This window comes from Equus przewalskii, chromosome 7 (assembly GCF_037783145.1).
Source record: "Equus przewalskii isolate Varuska chromosome 7, EquPr2, whole genome shotgun sequence".
In the NCBI taxonomy this organism is placed as follows: Eukaryota; Metazoa; Chordata; class Mammalia; order Perissodactyla; family Equidae; genus Equus; species Equus przewalskii.
The window spans coordinates 93,887,877-93,904,846 of NC_091837.1; the positions used below are offsets into that span (position 1 = coordinate 93,887,877).

At 39.9% G+C, this 16,970-nt stretch overlaps 1 protein-coding gene across 22 annotated transcripts in view; it reads left to right on the forward strand.

The window, feature by feature from the left end:
- The window catches only part of ATP9B (ATPase phospholipid transporting 9B (putative)), a 280,418-nt gene that overhangs the window by 133,063 nt on the left and 130,385 nt on the right, over nt 1-16,970 (forward strand). For all 22 annotated transcript variants that reach the window (XM_070627960.1, XM_070627961.1, XM_070627971.1 and 19 more), the window contains 2 exons: nt 6,928-7,003; nt 14,594-14,670. In XM_070627960.1, coding sequence (XP_070484061.1) covers nt 6,928-7,003; nt 14,594-14,670 — 153 coding nt within the window. The remainder of the gene's footprint in view (nt 1-6,927; nt 7,004-14,593; nt 14,671-16,970) is intronic.

Here is a 16,970-nt window from a genome sequence, read left to right on the forward strand (position 1 = left end):
TACATATTTCCTTAGTATTTTGTATAATCATGCAGCTGTATAATTATCAAAAGATTTTTTTAATCTAAAACTACTAAATGCAATAAAATGTGTAACGTATTTTACTTGACAAACTGTAATTGAAAGAAGTAACTCCTGAGGGACTTGAAAATGAAAACAAAAATGTGTGTGTGCCTACAGAAACAGAGATTGGCCATATACTGGAATCGGCATATGTAATAGACAGATCCCTTTAATCAAGGGCCGTCTGTGAAGCTCCTGCGCTCTAAGACTCACTTTAAGTACCGTCACGTAGAAGACTTCCTTGTAGTCCCTTTTCTTTGATACTATCACATTTGCCCTTGGGACACTCTTTTGTCGTTTTTTTGAGTTCACGTTTATCTCCCGCATTAAACCAGCATCTACTTAGATGAAAGGCTCTGTCTTCATTCTTCTTAACTATAGTTTCTAACACTATAAATCTTGGTATATATTTGGGTACCAAATTGATGTTTGAATGAACTCGCCTGTTTACAGATGATATAACTAAAGCGCAGTTTAATTAATTACCAGTCTATACTCTTAAAATGAATTGTGTTTTAAGAAACAACACCTCATCTGTGTTTAAACAAAGGGCATCCCAGTGTTCATATTCACACAGCGTAAGAAGCTGAGGGAACATCCCCATCAGGCGGCGGCCTTCTCTTTAGGCTGACAGAGAGGAGTGTAGGGGAAGGCCAGTGAGGTCTTAAGAGTTAAATGCTGAGCCTGGAGCTTGGAATGCAAGAAGCTGAAGAACGGCTGGTCTTTCTGTCAGGTGCATGTGAGGTCACTGTGAGCTACACCCCTTCCTCAAAGGAAACTTAAGTTACAACACCTGATAAATATTTGCAATACCATGGGAAATATTTTGGAAAGTGTTAGGATTGGTTTGGATTTTGTGCTTCACAAATATAATAGAGAATCAAATGTCTAGCAAATACTTCCAAGTAGTCAGCAAAGTGACCAGAATTTATATCATTTGAAAAGGTTTGATGAGTGAGTGGAAAGAAAACACCAGTAGCACAAACCTCTCTTTCTTACATGCACTTTTGGAAATGGGTGTTCAATTTCTTCCCTCCTTCCGAATTAATGTCCTTTGATTTCTTTGTTATCTTAAAATATTTTCTGATAGCAGATTATCAGTTTTTAATAAAATACAGTTCTCTATGGAGGTAACATATCACACAGTGAGGACAGTGTATAGTCTGTTAGCCCATGGAGATAGAGAGATAATTTGCTCCCACGCCTGATGTCTTTCCTTTGTTACTTCTAGATGCAGGCCTGTGGGCTTTTATAATCCTCTATTCTAGAAAGTTTTCTGTAGCCAAGATTGCAGGGACGACTTTATGGACTATGACTTCAGATTAAGATGAAAAATTCTCAGATTTTAAGTGGTTATTTTTGTCTCTGAGCATAAACATTAAAATGTTAAGATAAAACTAGACTGCACCTTATTGCTATTGTGATGCGGATACATGGCCATGTTTGCTGTCTGCACAGATAATTAGCAACATACAGCTTATGTTTGAATTTTTGTTTAATGAAAAATATCTGTCATAACGTTTTTAAAGAGAAATTTAAAAAAAGTCACCTTTATAGATATAAATATAGGTATATATTAGTTTAAATAAAACTTACAGAAGCATTTTTTTCTCTCATGAGTACACATACATTTGAAAAGATGATTCTGGTCCTTAAGAAAAGATGGTGAGAGAATATTCTACCACACCTACTAAATAATTGTTGATAAGGGGATTTGTGATATGTCTGTGCCAGTATCTTCTACTTTTCCAGTAGTACTGTGGTGTTGCTAAAGCACATATTGGAAGATAGAATTTTAGTTTTCCCTCTGAAAAAATGAGAACGTACAGTGCTTTAACGAAAATTTAAAATGGTTTTCTTTGTATTGTAGTTAAATATTTTAAAAAATGAGTTGATTAAAGGCATAAAGACATTCTTTTCACTTGTAATTTCAATTTTTTTAATATGCCCTTGTTTTTTGTATTTTTCTTCATTTTTTTTGTTAGGGTAAAATACACATAACATAAAATTTACTATCTTAACGGTTTTTAAGTGTTTACTGATATTAAATACATTCATAATGTTGTGCAACCCCATAACTCTTTTCCTCCCATAAAACCGAAACCCCTTAAGTGTTAAACAGTAATTCCACATCCCCCCTCCCTGCATCCCGGGCAGCCACCATTCTACTTTCTGCCTCTGTGATTTTTTGACAATAAGTACCTTATATAATTGGAATCATACAGTATTTGTATTGTTGTGACTGGCTTGTTTCACTTAGCGTAGTGTCCTTAATGTTCTTCTGTGTTGTAGCACATTTCAGAATTTACTTCCTTTTTAAGGCTGAATAATCTTCCAGTCTATGGATGTACCACATTTTTCTTATCCATTCATTGATCGATGGGCACTTGGGTTGCTTTCATGTTTTAGCTGTTGTGAATCATGCTGATATGAACATGGGTGCACAAATATCTCTTTAAGAACCTTCCTTGAGTTCTTTTTGGGTATCTACCCAGGAATGGAGTTTCTGGGTCATATGATAATTCTATTTTCAATTTTGGAGCATCCACCATGCTGTTTTTCACAGCGGCTGTACCGTTCTACATTCCTACCAGCAGTGTTGAAGGGGTCCAGTTTCTTCACATCCACGCCACCACTTGTTTCTGTTTTTCTGATAGTAGCCATCCTGATGGGTGTGAGGTGGTATCTCATTGTGGTTTTGATTTGTATTTCCGTAATGATTAGTGATGTTGACCATCTTTTTATGTCCTTGTCGATCATTTGTATATCTTCTTTGGAGAAATGTTTATTCAGGTCCTTTGCCCATTTTTGAATCGGGTTGTTTGGTTTTTTCGTTGTTGAGTTCTAGGAGTTCTCTATATATTCTGGGTATGAATCTCTAATCAGATAGATGATTTGCAAATATTTCTACTCATCCTGTGGGTTGCCCTTTACTCTGTTGATAGTGCCTTTTGATGCACAAAATTTTTTGATTTTCATAAATTCCAATTGTCTTATTTTATTCTTTTGTTACCTGTGCCTTTGATGTCATATCCAAAAAATCATTGCCAAATGCAGTGTCATGAGGCTTTTGTCCTATGTTTTCTTTTAACAATTTTATTGTAAGTCCTACATTTAGGTCTTTGATCCATTTTGAGTTTATTTTATATATGATTTAAGAGAAGGATAACCTCATGCTTTTGCATTTGGCTATCCCGTTTTCCCAGCACCATGTGTTGAAAAGACTCTCCTTTCCCCATTGAATGATCTTAGCACCCGTATTAAAAATCATTTAACCATATATGCAAGGGTTTAATTCTGGGCTCCTTCATTTTATTCCGTTGATCTTCATGGCCGTCTTTATGCCACTACCACACTGTTTTGATTACTGTAGCTTTGTAGTAAGTTTTCAAGTCAGGAGTGTGAGGCCTGCAGTTTTGTTCTCTTTCAAGGTTGTTTTGGATATTTAGGGTCCCTTGGGATTCCATATGAATTTTAGAATGGGTTTTTCTGTTTCTTCAAAAAACATCATTGGGATTTTGATAAGGGATTGCAAGTGTGTTGTTTAATTTCCACTATTTTTTGAATTTTCTGTTATTGATTTCTGCCTTTATCTTGTCATGGTTAGAGTAGATAGTTTGTATGATCTCTATCTTTTTAAATCTGTTGAGACTTAATTTGTGGCCTAACTTAATGTCTGTCCTGGAAAATGTCCCATGTGCAGAAGAATGAGTGTGCTGTTGTTATTAGGTGGGGTGTTCTGTGAATGTCTGTTAGATCTATATTATGTTAAGTCCGCTATTTCCTTCTTTCTGGTTGTTGTAGTGAGGGGATATTGAAGTCTCTAACTATTACTGTAGAATTGTATATTTCTCCCTTAAATTCTGTCAGTTTTTGCTTCATATATTTTTATAGTGTTTCACTAGGTACAGAATTGCTTATAATTGTCGTATCTTCTTGACTTATTGAATATTTAGTTAATATATAATGTCTTTTGTAACGTTTTTTGATTTACCATCTATTTTTGTCTGATATTAGTATAGCCACTTCTGCTCTCTTTAGCTTATTTTGTGCATGGAATATCTTTTCCCATACTTTCACTTTCAACTTCTTTGTGTCTTTCAATGTAAAGTGAGTCTCTTATAGACAGCATGTAGTTGGATCGTGTGTTTTTATCCATTCTGCCAATCTCTGTCTTTTTGATTCATGAGTTTAACACATTTATATTTAAAGTCATTACTGATAAGGAAGGACTTAGTTCTGTCATTGTGTTGTTTTCTATATGCACTATAGTTTTTTCCCCCCACATTTCCTGCATTCCTATCTTCTATTGTGTTTAGTTGATTTTTTGTAGAGAAATGTTTAAATTTCTTTCTCATTTCCTTTTGTGTATATTCTATAGCTGTTTTCTTTGTAGTTACCATCGGGACTACATTTAACATCCTAAAGTTGTCATACATTAATTTGAATTTATATCAATTTAAGTTCAATAACATACAAAAACTATCCTCCTTTACAGCTCCATTCCCACCCCTTTGGATTGCTGATGTCACACAATTACATCTTTAAACATTGTGTGCCTAAAAATATAAACTAATGATTCTTTTAAATGCATCAGCCTCTTAAATTATGTAGAAAATAAGATATGGAGTTACAAACCAAAGTTACAACAATACTGGCTTTTACAGTGATAACTGTTCCTGTTTTCATTGAAGGTATTTCTCTCTTAAATTATGGAGACAATAAAAGGTGCAGTTACAAACCATTGTTACAATAATATTTACTTTTATAATTGCCTGTATAATTATCTTTTGAGATCTTTACAGTCGTGTGTCACTTAGTGACACGGATACCTTTTGAGAATTGCATCATTAGGTGATTTCGTCTTTGTGCAAACATCATAAAGTGTACTTACAGAAACCTAGATGGTGTAGCCTGTTACACACTCAGGCTATCTGGTACTAACCTTATGAGCCCACCATTGTATGTGCAGTCCATCATTCACCAAAACGCTATGACACGGCACATGACTCTACTTCTTCATACGGCTTTGGGTTACTGTGCAGTGTCCTTCCATTTCAACACACACTACTCCCTTGAGCATTTCTTGCAGTGAAAGTTTAGTGGTCACAGACTCCCTCAGCTTCTGTTTATCTGGGAATGTCTTGATTTCTCCCTCACTTTTAAAGGACAGTTTTGCTGTATATAGGATTCTTGGTTGACAGTTCTTTTTCTTTTATCACTTTGACTATATTGGCTCCCTGCCTTCTGGTTTCCAGAGTTTCTCATAAGAAATCTGCTGATGATTTTATTGAGGATCCGTTGTATGTAATGATTTGCTTTCCTCTTGCTGTTTTCAAGATTCTCTCTAGATCTTTTGAAAGTTTGTTAAATGTGTCTCTATGTGGGTCTCTTTGAATTTACCTTACTTGGATTTGGTTGACCCTCTTGGATGTTGACATTCATGTCTTTCATGACGGTTGGGGAGTTTTTCACCATTATTTCTTCAGATGTTTTCTCCGTCCCTTTTTCTCTGTCCTCTTCTTTTGGGACTCCCACAATGCGTATATCAGTATCCTTCATGGTGTCCCACAGATTTTTTAGGCTCTTTCAATTTTCTTCAACCTTTTTTTTTCTGTTCCTCAGACTTAATCATTTCCATTGTCCTATCTTCAGATTCACTGATTCTTTCTTCTGCCTACTCAAATCTGCCTTGAACCTCTTTACTGAACTTTTCATTGCAATTTTTGTACTTTTCAATTTCTTTTGGTTTCTGTTTAGATTTTCTGTCTCTCTATTCATGTATGTGTTTTGTTCATACATCATTTTCCTGACTTTCTTCATATCTTTATTTCTTTGAACCTCTTTAATATTTTTCTTTTAAAGTCTTTTTCCAGTAGATCTGCCATCAGGCCTTTTCAGGGATAGTTTCTGTTGATTTGTATTTTTTCTTTGAATGGACTATACTTTTCTGTTTCTTTTCATGGTATGTGACTTTTTGTTGACACTGGACGTTTGATATAATAATGTGGTAACTCCAGAAGTCAAACTTACCCCTTCCTCAGGGTTTGCTGTTTTTTCATCTGGTTTTTGTTTATTGTTTTTTTGATTGTTGGCGGCTCTATCTGTGCCAAGGATCAGCCTGAGGTGCAAACTCAGTGTCTTCTTAGGTTTTTGCCTGAGCCTTTTCTTGGGCATGCACAGTCACTTTCTAATTTTCTCCGTGTATGCAGTTGTTTTTGAATGTCCTAGTCTTTAATGACTGGCTCCAAAAAGGGGAAAAAGAGAAAAATGAAGAGGAGAAAAGACGCACACCCTTTAACTCTCCTGGAAGTCACTTGAGCAGGAGGCAGGGGTCTTGCTACACTGGGAGAGGTGCAGCTGCAGTGGCCACCCGCCTCTGTGTCTGCACCTCTGTGGTCCGAAGCAGCAAGCAGCAGTCAGAGCACAGACTCTTAGTGTTGGGGGCACAGAACCTTTTTGCCCACCTTGGCTCCCACCCGCTGTGTGCAGGCTGCTCCAGGAACATGTGCACAGCTGCCTGCCAGGGGCTTGGGGTGGGGACAAGTACCTCCTACTGTGCTAAGAGCAGAAATTAACTAGAATTTACCATCCAAGCCTTCCCCTGGAAGTGACAAGCCTTCAGCAGGCCCCAGATTCCAAAATAGTTCCATCAGATAGATTATGCCCCTGCACTTGTCATCCAGGTATGGAGATTCCTGGTGCTTCCTCCTCTGACATCTTCCCAGAATCCTCTTTTTCCCTTGTTTTTCACCTCTGTTTTGCAGTACCTTTTCACTGCTGGTCAGTATGTTTTTAATCTGAATTATAAGTAATAAAAAAGTTTGCTAATTTGCCATTCTTTCCTTTTCTTTCCTTGAATAGGAGGACAGTGATCCGCCTGTTCATGAAAGTCTCAGCATAGAAAACACCTTGTGGGCAAGCACCATTGTTGCATCAGGTAAGAAATAAGTTCTATTTTTAGCATAAGTTCTCACATAAAGGTGATCCTTTGTGTGTTTGAATGACTCCAAACAAATGCTTCTCAAAATGCCTTCCATTATGTATATACTCCACTTCAGTGGGTGTGGAATGGGCCTGAGAGTCTGCATCTTGCACAAGCCCAGGACAAGGCCGGAGCTGTTGCTTACCACCCTGCACTCTGAGCAGCAAGCCCCAAGCAGCTGTGGGTAGTACATCTTCATGTAGGAATGCACAGATGTTTTTCTGGTTTTGACATCTGTTTCTTGACAAACTTGACAGTGTGCCTTAATGAGAGGTGGCACAGCAGAGCTAGGTAAGCAAATGGTGATTTTAGAGGGACCTTACCTCTCTTCATTCATCTAACAGAATTCATAGGAGGTCAGTGTGGTGCATTGTCTGGGAGGGAGAGAAGTCTTAGATGACTTAGAGAGCCGTTAGGAGGTAGATTGTGTCTGAGCTTTAGGGACCAGGACAAAGATTCTTAATTTTCTTATTAGTAAAATTGGAGGATGTTGGAGTATTTCTAGCAGTCAAACAGGGCGGCCATTTAAATTTACATCTTGTAAAGTAAATTTCTCTGGGTGTTATTGAAAATCTGAATGATTGTCACCTTCTCAGAAAGTAATTCACCTTGCTAATGGTGCCAGGAATGAAGCTTAGCAGCAGGGAGTATTAAGGTCACTGTTGGGCACAGGAACCCGAGGAAACATTCAAAGTAGGCTTGTCTGTCTTCCCAGCGTCTATTGCCCGATGCTGGGAACCCTCCTCTCTTTGAAGTCAGTCATCCTTCTGATGGTTTTGTATGGAATCTCTGCTCCAGACCAGGCACTAATGACACAGTGTGGAACAAAGTCCTTAGGATCCTGTCCTCAGGAGCGTGTGGGTGAGAAAGACATTAAGGAAATGAGACTGATAATTTCAACTATGCTAAGTATCACAGAAAGGTGTTGGGTGCCCTGGAAACAAGCCAAAAACCTTACCTGGTACAGGTTTGGGGGAAGCTTCTCTGAGAAAGAGATATTTGGACTAGATTTAAAGAATACACCGATGTGACTGGGTAAGATGGATGGAAGGGGGCTGTGGAGGATTCCTGGCAGTACTGACAGTTATGTGAAGGCCTGGTGCTGAGAGGGAGAGTAGCTGAAGAAAATGATCTAAGGGCCAGGGTGCCTGGCACAGAGAAAAGGAAGGGATCAGACACATGCAGGGCAGTTCTGTGTGCATGTATTTAAATGGGGGCCTGTGTGTACATGAAAGTGTAAAACAGACTCCAGCAAAGGTACACTCACCCATCTTTTGGGGGAGAGAGAATAAAAGAAGATTTAGTTTTCTACTATTACTTGTAACTAAAAAAAAGCAAGTTGATAACAAATATGACAATTTGAATAGATAGAAATTCTGTGAGGTGTTTGATGTTATTTTTTGTACTGATGAATTTTTCAAATTTCTCCAATTAAAAGAGAGAGAGAAAGTAAGGATAACATGCATGAAGAGACCTCTGAGGGAGCACAGCAGGTCCTAGGTTGTGTAGCCCACAGGAAAGGTCTTCACACCATGAAGAGTCCTCAGATGGAGCAGACCTGGTTCTAGGTTGTGTAGCCCTCAGGAAGGGTCTTCACACCATGAAGATAACCTCAGAAGGAGCAGGCCACATCCTGGGCTGTAGCCCTCCGGAAGGGTGTTCACACCATGGGTCCTCAGAGGGAGCAGGCCAGGTCCTTGGTTGTATAGCCCTCGGGAAGGGTGTTCACACCATGGAGAGTCCTCAGAGGGAGCAGACGACATCCTGGGCTGTAGTCCTCCGGAAGGGTGTTCACACCATGGAGAGTCCTCAGCAGGAGCAGGTCAGGTCCTGGGATGCATAGCCCTCAGGATGGGTGTTCACACCATGAAGAGTCCTCAGAGGGAGCAGACCACATCCTGGGCTGTAGCCCTCCGGAAGGGTATTCACACCATGGAGAGTCCTCAGAGGGAGCAGACCACATCCTGGGCTGTAGCCCTCCCAGAAGGGTGTTCACACCATAGAGAGTCCTCAGAGGGAGCAGGCCAGGTCCTTGGTTGTATAGCCCTCAGGAAGGGTGTTCACACCATGGAGAGTCCTCAGAGGGAGCAGGCCAGGTCCTGGGCTGTAGTCCTCCGGAAGAGTGTTCACACCATGGAGAGTCCTCAGCAGGAGCAGGTCAGGTCCTGGGATGCGTAGCCCTCAGGATGGGTCTTCACACCATGGAGAGTCCTCAGAGGGAGCAGGCCAGGTCCTGGGCTGTAGTCCTCCGGAAGAGTGTTCACACCATGGAGAGTCCTCAGCAGGAGCAGGTCAGGTCCCGGGATGCGTAGCCCTCAGGATGGGTCTTCACACCATGGAGAGTCCTCAGAGGGAGCAGGCCAGGTCCCAGGATGTGTAGCCCCAGGAAGGGTCTTCACACCATGGAGAGTCCTCAGAGGGAGCAGGCCAGGTCCCGGGATGTGTAGCCCCAGGAAGGGTCTTCACACCATGGAGAGTCCTCAGAGGGAGCAGGCCAGGTCTTGGGATGTGTAGCCCTGGGGAAGGGTCTTCACACCTTGGAGAGTCCTCAGAGGGAGCAGGCCAGGTCCTTGGTTGTGTAGCCCTCAGGAAGAGTCTTGCAACCACCATTGGGAGGGTACTCTGCAGCCAGGGGCTGTATTAGAATCCTGTCCTCACACTTCTTTCACATCACTGTTCTTGTGTTGCACCTTGCTGATGGTCCTGGATTGTCTAAGCCTTGCCACAGTTAAGTGAAGTGCTGCTCTTAGTCTCACTTTGTGGGTGAAGGACTGTGGCTCAGAAAGGCACACAGCTACGCTGTAGTGGGACCAAGATTTGAATCCAGGTGTGCTGTCCTTGGCAGCCATTGCCATTCAGCACTTAGCATTTAATAGTTTTAGGTAAATATTTACAGTATGCCACTCTAAGCTAATACTTGGTCACAGATTCTACGTTTTCTGTATCTAGATGTTGTATTCCATTTTGTTTCCATCATATTGATGCTTATTCTTCTTAATAAAGGTTCAGAGTTTAGTTCATTCATAAAGATATTCGAAGATTCTTTTTATTTATAAATTTTATTTGATCTTTTGTTTCCTGACTATCAGAGTGTTGTTACTGATCCCAGTACTATTGATTTGTGGCCTTTCTCCTCAAAGAGACAGAAGCAACCTGAGCTCAGGCTTCTGAGATATCCCTGATAATTCCCTGTGTACAGTTTTTGTCTCCTGGCCTCACTTCTCTAGATGACCTTGGCGAGTGGCAGCTCCACTTGCACTCTCAGCAATGCAGACACAGACTGAGGCATCGCAACACACTTGCCTCCTCGGCAGCTCTGTCCTGTTCTCTATGACACATAGAATGTGCCAGGGTATTTTATCTTCTGGAGAGTGTTTAGACTGCTTTAAAACCATCAATTCCAAAAGTTTAAATTAGCTGACTTAAAGTTTAATTTGTGTTTGGGCATTTTTAAAATGCAAGCTTTTTAAATTAATTTCAAAACTTTTAACATGCACTTATTTTTACTTAAAAACCTTATTAATGTGAACAATTACTGGACTCTGTGTATTACCAGACTGCCATATCCGAGTGTTTGAAAACTGGATTTCTAGGAGTAATGTTAGGGCTGTCTTCTTTATACTTGATTACATGTTGAGAAGAAAAGACCAGAATCTTTTAAAATCTTGCTCTTTCAGTGTTATATGTCAGTTGAGTTCAAGTTGCCTCCTGGTGAAGTGAACTCAGACCTTCCTCCCTTGTCATAGGATTCTGAATGCCTGCGAGCAAGGACTCATGTTAACACAGACAGACACAAGGACTGACGGTCACCAAAGAGGGGCAAATGCAACTTCTTGTGGCGCCAAGCTGCTGTTTCCTCCTTGATGGTTCAGAGAACATCGCTTTTCCAAAGCACAGTCAGTGTTGTGTAGAGGTGCTGTGTTCCACTGATAAGCAGAAAAGGGGATATTCCCATCTTAAATTGAAGAGAGCCCGGAAGCAAAGATGAGTCCCCAGAGCAGGACTGTAGGACATGTGTGCTCAGACGGGGGTCCAGGGCTGAGCCCCCAGAGCAGGACTGCAGGACGTGTATGCTCAGACAGGGGTCCAGGGCTGAGCCCCCAGAGCAGGACTGCAGGACGTGTGTGCTCAGACGGGGGTCCAGAGCTGAGCACTCAGCAGGACTGCAGGACGTGTATGCTCAGACAGGGGTCCAGGGCTGAGCACTCAGAGCAGGACTGCAGGATCTGTGTGCTCAGACAGCGGGTCCATGGCTGATACTGATTGTGATAAATACAGAAAATAAGAGTAAACGTTTGGAAACTTTTATAGCAATTTGACGAAGTAATTTAATGTTTAACAAAATTGGGGAACATATTTTCTTGTTTTTGTTATTTCATTTCTCTTGGTAATTTATTGTTATATTTAGTCCTCATGGCAGATTAGAAATTTAAAAACAAAACCTGGCACTTTACCATACATAGTTTGTGAGGCTCCTGTACTAGAGAAAGGTTAGTACACATAGGATTGAGACAGCAGGAGAAGCCGTCCCACTAAGACATCACCTAAGAGACCAGACCCAGAGAGCTCTGGTATACCCAAAGACACGTGGAACCTGGGCATGCAGGAGCAGTGGAAATAACAACACACCCCAGCATGCACTTCTTAATTCACAGCCAGGGGTGGGAGTTGATGCTTCCCAAACCTTCCATCTCATGGGGCAGTTGCAATGGTCTGGGAGTGGGTGGAGACATTCTGTCCGTCACTTCCTGTTGTTCTGACACCTTCCCCTGACTTGCACAGTTGGTAGAGCCTAGAGCTGGTGAGGTCTCCCCATCACTCTCTGTGTCCCTGGCCTTGGTCTCTTTATGTAACTTTCCTGAAGATAGTTGCCTGTCTTCAGGCTGCGTGGCTGGTCCTGACAGGTGTTTAGTGTTCATGGGTACCCTGCCCTGCTTTGTGTCTTCATGCTCTTTGGTGTTTTCCTTTCCTTCCCTTGGTTCTCAGCACGTGAAAGTACTGCAGTCCACGAGCAGCCAGACACCAGGTCTTGTTGAGATTGGCACCAGGAGAGCATCTGTAGGTTGTCATCCATTCCCAAGGCTGCCACAAGTGGCCCTGGCACTTTCCCTGCCGAATCTAGCAGGTTCTCGGTGTGTAATTGAGTCAGGAAATACTGTGGTTGGTTGATGGCTATCTCGATCTGTCTGTCTCTCTCTCTCCGTACAACATTTTTCTCTTTTGTAGTCAATCTTCTTTTATTTCTGATGAATGTGTTATATTTTATCCCCCTCTCATGTCTCAATTTCAAAATTAACGGGTAGTCTTTTCCCATATTTCTTTCTACTCTATACAGGGTTTACTCAATCTTTTAGCTTATAATAATTCATAAATACATACTCTTTTTCAAAGAGAGTGAAGAATATTCCAGATATTCTGTACTGACTCTAGTAATTTTAGTAAATAAATAGCATGACAGACTCAGAAAAAAAAAAATGCGTTAACTACATGAGTACTCATTTTTAGTGAGAATGAAATGAAATAGTACATATGATAGCCTTTACCAAACTTTAATAGATTATACTAATAGCATTGCATGAGAAATTCTTTAAATACTTACTATATATGGTATATTTAACATGCAGATACTGACTGTATTCTATGTATATCTGAATGAGGTGTTTCTTGTTAGTCTTGTCATTTCTCAGTCTCATTCTCGGCCCTGTAAACGGTACCACAGCCTGTGATCAACATTGCCAGTCGGCTCCCTGCTCTAGGAGAGTGGTTCTAGCCGTCTGCCTTCTCTCAGGCTTGTTTCTTCTGCTGTTGTTAAAAATAGTTTGCAGTTTGTCTTGTTCTGTTTTTGTGGTTATTTAACATTAGTGACACTTTTATGTTTTGATTAAGTTAGACTTAATTGGCAAAATAGGAAGAAAATATCAGGTCAGATTTAACATTTAGCTTCACTGACAAAAGAATTGTGTGATATTTTTTTTGAAAGTTTTTTATAGTGTATCATTATGTGTTTAATATTTTTCTGTATAGCAAGTACAAACATATCATCTAGGAAGTTTATTTGGATAATAATATATATAAAGATAGCATTTGTGCAGTTTGGGTTAGCTTATATGCCAAATGTGAGCTTACTGTCTTTTCAAGAACACAATAAATTTGAACTTCACACGCTAAATTCAAACCTTGTAGCTTTCCCAGTGGCACACAGTTTAAAAAGGGAAAAAAGGAAATTCTTATTCCAAAAGAGAAAAGCTGTGTAACCTCTGCAGGTGTCGCTTGTGAGTGGTATTCCAGCAGCCTTCATCTTCTTGAACGTCCTGTGGCAGAAGCTGTTTGAATGTGATGTTTGTAATACGCAGCTACCGTTGCTCATATAAATCCGAGAGGTTGCTGAGATCCTACTTTTTACTCCGTGGAGCCTACTCTTGACTCACTAAGTTTCACACATTGACCTCATGTGACATGGAAGTGTTTTTGTATAATTATCATATTTAATTCTGCGATGGTTGATTTCAGTGAGTATGGATATTTTGTCTTTCTCATCTTTTTTTTTTTGAGGAAGACTGGCCCTGAGCTAACATCCATGCCCATCTTCCTCCACTTTTTATACGTGGGACGCCTACCACAGCATGGCTTTTGCCAAGCGGTGCCATGTCCGCACCCGGGATCTGAACCAGCGAACCCCGGGCTGCTGAGAAGCGGAACGTGTGAACTTAACCGTTGCGCCACCTGGGCCGGCCCCTCTCATCTTAATCATATTTCTCACCTTCAAAATTTGTGAAAATAAGGAATATAAATTATAGGTAGCTGCCAATCTAGAAATAGACTTCCATGGTCTTTGACACTCCAGAGATGAGAGCTTCTGAGCCTTTGTAGTCTGTGGGTTCTTCTAAGGGTGATCTCTTATTCATTTATCTTAAGTTTGATAGACCACAAAATTATCATTTCTCCTTGACATGTACAATTAGAAAACCAAAGTTTCAGGAGACAGGAATAAAAGAGACTAATGACATCTAAATTCAAAATGATATGTTGTTTTTGTAATGTTTCTCTTACTGTTTTAACTGTGTATGTACCGAAATATCAGCGAAGGCTCTTAGACCCAGTAGTCTGTAAATGTGCAGTGGAAGCTTGTAGACTTCCGTTTAGAGGGACTGGTGCAGCTGACGCTGGCATGGTTTGAAGTCACACGATGAGTTCCATCAGTTAAGAATGTCGCCTCTTTTTATTTAACTTCAGTGTCAAGTTACCATTTTAGTAGACATTAATGAACAATGTCACTCTTTCTGTTGTCAGTGAAAAGGATGTTAGTTCATTTGCTAGCGTTATATGTAGGTAAATTTGTATTACTTAAGAAATAATGAGTTTTTCAAATTTTATGTTAAAAGTTGAGATTAGATTTTCTCAAACTAGCCAAATTAATATGCTATTGGATAAATTTATATAAAATAGTGTAGTAATATTTTCCACCAAAACAGTTAACTAGAAAATGTTATCTCTGTGCTTACCCTTTAAAATATCTCTATAAGGACCACTTTCGTGTTTTTGCAGGTACTGTAATAGGTGTGGTCATTTATACTGGAAAAGAGACTCGAAGTGTAATGAACACATCCAATCCAAAAAATAAGGTAGGCTAGATGAAGGAACGGCTGCTTTAATGAACTTACTTTTTCCTTTCAGTAAAAAAGTACATGTCATTCTGAATAGCTCGTTCATTTTAGCTTAATATATAGCATAAAAGCAGACTTTCAAAAGTGCTGGTGATTTAGGTTATGAATTCTCTGTGTTTATATAACAACATGCTCATACTGTAGAATTTCCAAAAGTATCTTTTCTTGATTTATCAGAGTTTTATATGTGTCTTAAATTTTCATTGTTAGATATATAATTTGCCCATAACTTGACAGTTAATTATGAGTCTTAATTTCAATCTATTTATTTTACAGTTTACACTCCTTATTTTTATGTTTATGGTTCATTTTTAAAATAAAGGAATCTGTATTAATGTTTTTATGGTATTTAATTCGATGTGTTATATTGTTAAACTAATTTTATTTAACTTACTTCCATTTCAGAAGAAGCATATTGAAAACCAGATTTTGGTTTTAAAGACTGCTGTTATATTCCTAAAATTGTTACTTATGCAGTATACACGTGTGGCTAAGTTAAATCATAACAAAAGTTAGTTTGAATTCTCAGTAGTTGTTATTTGGATAATACATTTTGTATGATCAAGTCACAAAATGTGCTGATGTCCACTGAATGAGAAGCTCTTTCTGCCTGTGCATTGTACTTACTTTTATTTGGAACATAACCTCTGTGTATCTAAGTAGAGTAAAAAATCCTGTCATGGATTAATGCCATGCTTTGTGAGTAATTAATAGTAAAGGTTGTCTTTTGCAGGACATATTGTTACAAAGCAATAGAAATGAAATATTTCTTTGAAAAGATATTTTTTAAGACAAAATGTATTCCATTTTTTCAGCTAAATGTGATTTTTAAAAAATAGTTAACCCTTCAAAATTTAGGAAGACAGCACTGGCGCTGTGATGCTTGGGGCCGTTTGCAGTGCAGCTGACCAGCACTGACGGTGCTTCCTGTCCAGAGGGTGTCCTCACCCACCCACTGGGCACATGCGTTATCCCCATGAGATTAATGGAATTTCATATCTCTGTGTTTGTTAAGAATCCAGGTGTCTGTGTATGATGTGCTTACTAAGGTGTACTGTTATTTTCGTATAAATTCTGATTGTGATGACAGGGAAGACTATCTCTGTAGATTGATATTGCAACTTGGCTTGCATTTGAGCAAATCAGATATACCCAATATGTTCTAATCAAATATACCCAAGTCAGCATTCTACAATAGAGTTAACGTTATTTAAAAATAAATTATTAAACTAATTATTGACAGAGTTAGAATCACATACGTATTTATGTATGTTTTCCATGAAGTAGAGTGATTTCTTTTTCCTTTAGTAAGTAAAACTAGGATGTTCTAATAATGCACATATGAGTTCTAGGGTTTTTTTCCTTAATCATTTTACTTTTACAATTATGATAATATTAGAGGGTAAATTTAATTTTAAATATAAGTTTAAACTTCTTAAAGGCTATCCTGCCTTTAATACAACTCCTTTTTTCAGTCTGCCTTATTCTTCAGTGTAGCTTGTTTCCTGTCACTTTCTCGTTGTGTGTCTGTGTGGTCAGTTCTTTTCTTTGTTCACCTTTAGTTTTGTGTCAGTGTGCTCTTTCCCTTGGGTGTTGGTCCAGGGCTGTTGAGGCGACCTTTTGTCGGTTTGTGGCGCAGTTAAGAACTTTGGCCCTGGAGCCTGACTGCCTCGGTTAGAGTCAGCTTTGCCCCTGACCAGCTCTTTGACCCTGGGCAAGTGCTGTCTGTTACCCATCCTTGTTATCTTTCTACAGAATGAAACGTGAAAGGTGATTGAATGCCGTAGCCTTTCAGTCTAGCCCTCACTGTCAGTCGAGAAACGCTCCCTGAGTGACTAGTTGTGGAGGGCACTGTACGCGCTGGCCGCCACATGCCTGGAAAGCTTGCCACTGCCCCTTCTCCGCACTCCTCCTCTCTCTCCTGTTTTTCCTCCTCCTTCTTCTCTTCCCTCTCCCTGTTCTTTTTTTGTTTATTTTTAAACAGCCTTCTACATTTCCTCGGTGTTAACAGACTGTTTTTTAGGAGGGCATCCTGGGGGTTTGCAGAATTGGGTTTAAGTCCTCACCCTGCCACTCGTCCATCTCACACATGGAGCCGACGTGCTTTCAGTGGCTTGCACCTTCCTGGTGCTTAGTCACGTTCGGTGCCCCCCTTCCAGTTAGATATCGTGGTGACAGTGATGGCTGTGGACATATGGCAGGCACTCTTCTCAGCACTGTGTGTGCATTCCGTCGAGATTCTGGGTTTATATCAGGGT